This window comes from Ursus maritimus, unplaced genomic scaffold (genome assembly GCF_017311325.1).
Source record: "Ursus maritimus isolate PB19 unplaced genomic scaffold, ASM1731132v1 scaffold_17, whole genome shotgun sequence".
In the NCBI taxonomy this organism is placed as follows: Eukaryota; Metazoa; Chordata; class Mammalia; order Carnivora; family Ursidae; genus Ursus; species Ursus maritimus.
In genome coordinates this window covers 17,323,890-17,326,814 of record NW_024424119.1, presented here as the reverse complement: position 1 = coordinate 17,326,814, position 2,925 = coordinate 17,323,890, and the positions used below count along the sequence as shown (strand labels likewise).

The 2,925-nt window shown below is 46.1% G+C and overlaps 1 protein-coding gene across 1 annotated transcript in view; it reads right to left on the bottom strand.

Annotated features, from left to right (window-relative positions):
* Positions 1 to 312: 312 nt before the first annotated feature.
* The window catches only part of LOC121103145, a 36,416-nt gene continuing 33,803 nt past the window's right edge, over positions 313 to 2,925 (bottom strand). The window contains exon 4 of the mRNA XM_040632322.1: positions 313 to 2,919. Within this exon, the coding sequence (XP_040488256.1) occupies positions 1,855 to 2,919 (1,065 nt within the window). The 3' untranslated portion in view covers positions 313 to 1,854. The remainder of the gene's footprint in view (positions 2,920 to 2,925) is intronic.

The window sequence follows — 2,925 nt, the reverse complement described above, 5'->3', positions numbered from 1 at the left end:
TTTGGAGGATGGGAGAAAGGAGGCAATTAACTCAACAGCAGTCAGTCAGAGTTGGTTTTGAGAAATACTAAAATAGATGCATGACTTTTAAGGAAAAAGCAGTGCCACTCCAATTTGCTGACCTGGCTTTTCTCAACTACAGTATTTAAAAAATGTTGGTTTAAAGCATTGTATTCAGAAGCACAGCGATTATAACCTCATCTGTTTATCTTTTTTCTTACCTAAGACAGGAGGGAGAATACTTTTTTTAAAATTAAAGTTGTTCAATAATTAGAGAGTAGGCATTGAAAGTATAGAGGAGGAAACAAAAAAGCTAAATAAACGAAGTTCTCTTAATAAAAAAAGAAGTTAAAAAAAAAGAAGTAGTAGTTACAGGGAAATAGAATCAAGTACTCTAAATGACTTGCTGCATTTTTCTGCTCTTTTACTCTAAATTTCATAACCTTAGTGAAGGTTCGAGTTTCCTAAATACAATGTGCAAATGGCCCTTTGGAGTTTATATTTTATCATTTTATTGTTTTTTTATTTCTTAATTTTTTTTTTTTCTTTAACGGAAAGCAGTCATTGATTTAATTCTGGTCAGGATCCACACTGGGGTCTCTGCCAGCCCCATCCATGGTGGGTGTATTTTATTTTTTTAATTTATGAAACTGTCAAATTTATTAAAGGAGAATTTTTACATCTTTCTCTTGAGTAAGAGTAGCTTAAAGGACAATGCATGTTAAGTCAGGAAAGAGCAATCTATGCCCTTTGAGACATTTTCCTATTCAGCAAGCAAATAATTTTACTGTTTAGAAACTCCCATTCTTAAAAGCACAGGTGTATATTATATATTTTTTTCTAATTAAAAGCTTACCTAGTTTTCTGTATTCTCTTGAGGCTTATTATAGCCCCATATTTCTTCTAAATTTTATCAGTTCCATAATTTTTTCTCTATCAAGGTTTTTTCCATTTTATTTTCATATACATCTTATATTATTTTTGCAATATTTTCATATGCAGACTACTGACAAAAAATGGATGGAAGCATTTTTACTAAGTTTGTGCTGCTATATTTAGAAATAATGTAATGTTCATCTTATGGCATATAATTCTTGACATATTATTTTAAGTATATTTAAATACATTCAAATACAAATCAATAATTTTGGCAGTGATCAATTTAGTAATTGTTTCAAATCCTCTTTCAACTTAGAAATTATATCCATTGTTTCTACATCCTATTGGGAAGATTGGTGGACTCTCCATTAACCATAGGTGAATGGTCACTACTATGCATAGATAACTTCCATGACCATTATTGATAGCTTTCGTTGGATCATCCCCCTATGTATTTTTTTTTTTTTTCCTTTCCTGTCCTGTTCTGTTCTTTCCTCTCTTCCTTCTTTTCTGGGACCTTCTTAAAAATATTCTTTCTACCACCATTCTTCCCTATGAGATTCTGGCATCAGCATCTTTTCCTTAATTTGCTTTGCAATAATCCAGTTATTTTATAAGTTGAATCCCTTTAAAATAAGGAATGTGATTCATTCAATGAGTTATATCCACCTGTCACCAGAAATTTTGGAACTTACTTAGTATTAAAAGTTTTTTGAATACTTGGAGCACATTTTGAGTTTCATAGGTTTGTGGACCCTCTTGAGCAAAACAACTAATTATAACCTAGTTTCTATAGAGTTACCAACAATTTGCGGAGTGGAGCACTGGTTATTTATAAATTGGGAATTGCCCATATGGTTTTAAGTGATGCCTGTTCCCACTTGAGGTCCTTATGACAGGTACTCAATTCTAATGCTTTATTGAGCTTAGAAGTGGTTTAAACCGTATGGTTCTAAATGAAGTAGTTACAGCTTTTTAACTTGCCCACATGTCTGTCTCAGAACTTACTATTTTATGACTATTATTTGCTTTGAGATTGTCATGTAAGGAGAAAGGTAACCGCTGGTGGTTGCGCTGGATTGCAGGGCGAGGCCGGCTGGTTCCTGCAGTGCCCAGGCCTGCACGGAAGCGCCCGGCAGAACCCAGCTGAGGATACACGCTTTCCCCCTCTCTCTGCCAGAGGGCTGAGCAGCAAAGCGCTCCCCGGGGGCATTGTGTGTGAGCTGGCCACAGATCGCAGGCCCAGGGGGGCAGCTCCACCACAGGAGACAAGACACGCCTCAGACCGCGCAAATTCCCGGCCCCCTCTGGCCTCAAGCCAGCAGCCGCCGCCCGCCACCTCTTCTCCTCCTCCGCTGTGGCCCCGGCCGCCCCGCCGGGCCCCGAAGTCGCCCGCGCCTCGGCGCCGGCCCCTCGGCCCACGGCGCTGGCGGCGCGGTTGGGACAGGACCGATGTGGCGCATGCGTGGTGGCGCCACTAGGCGCGGGAGCTGCGGCGGTGGGGACGGCAGTGGGGGCAGCCGCGGGCAGGGCCGCCCTGGCTGGGCTCGTGGGGGTGGCGGCATCACTGGCGGCGCGGGCTGGCGAGGCCGTGCGGGCGGCGCCCGACAGCAACTGGAGGAGCGGTTCGCCGACCTGGCTGCGAGCCACCTGGAGGCCATCCGCGCGCGGGACGAGCGGGACCGGCAGAACGCGCGGCTGCGCGAAGAGAACGCCCGGCTGCGGCTGGAAAACCGGCGGCTGAAGCGCGAGAACCGCAGTCTCTTCCGTCAGGCCTTGCGGCTTCCCGGCGAGGGTGGCGACGGGGCGGCCGCAGAGGCGGCCAGAGCCACCCAGCGCCCCGAGGAGGCCAGCACGAACCGGAGGGCGAGAGGCGGTGGCCTCGAGGACGAGCCAGGCAGCCCCAGGGCCCTGAGGGCCCGGCTCGAGAAGCTGGAGGCCATGTACCGCCGGGCCCTGCTGCAGCTGCACCTTGAGCAGCGGGGGCCGCGCCCGCGTGGCGACAAAGATGAGTCGCCTTTGCGCGCACCCGAGTCGGGCCTGCGC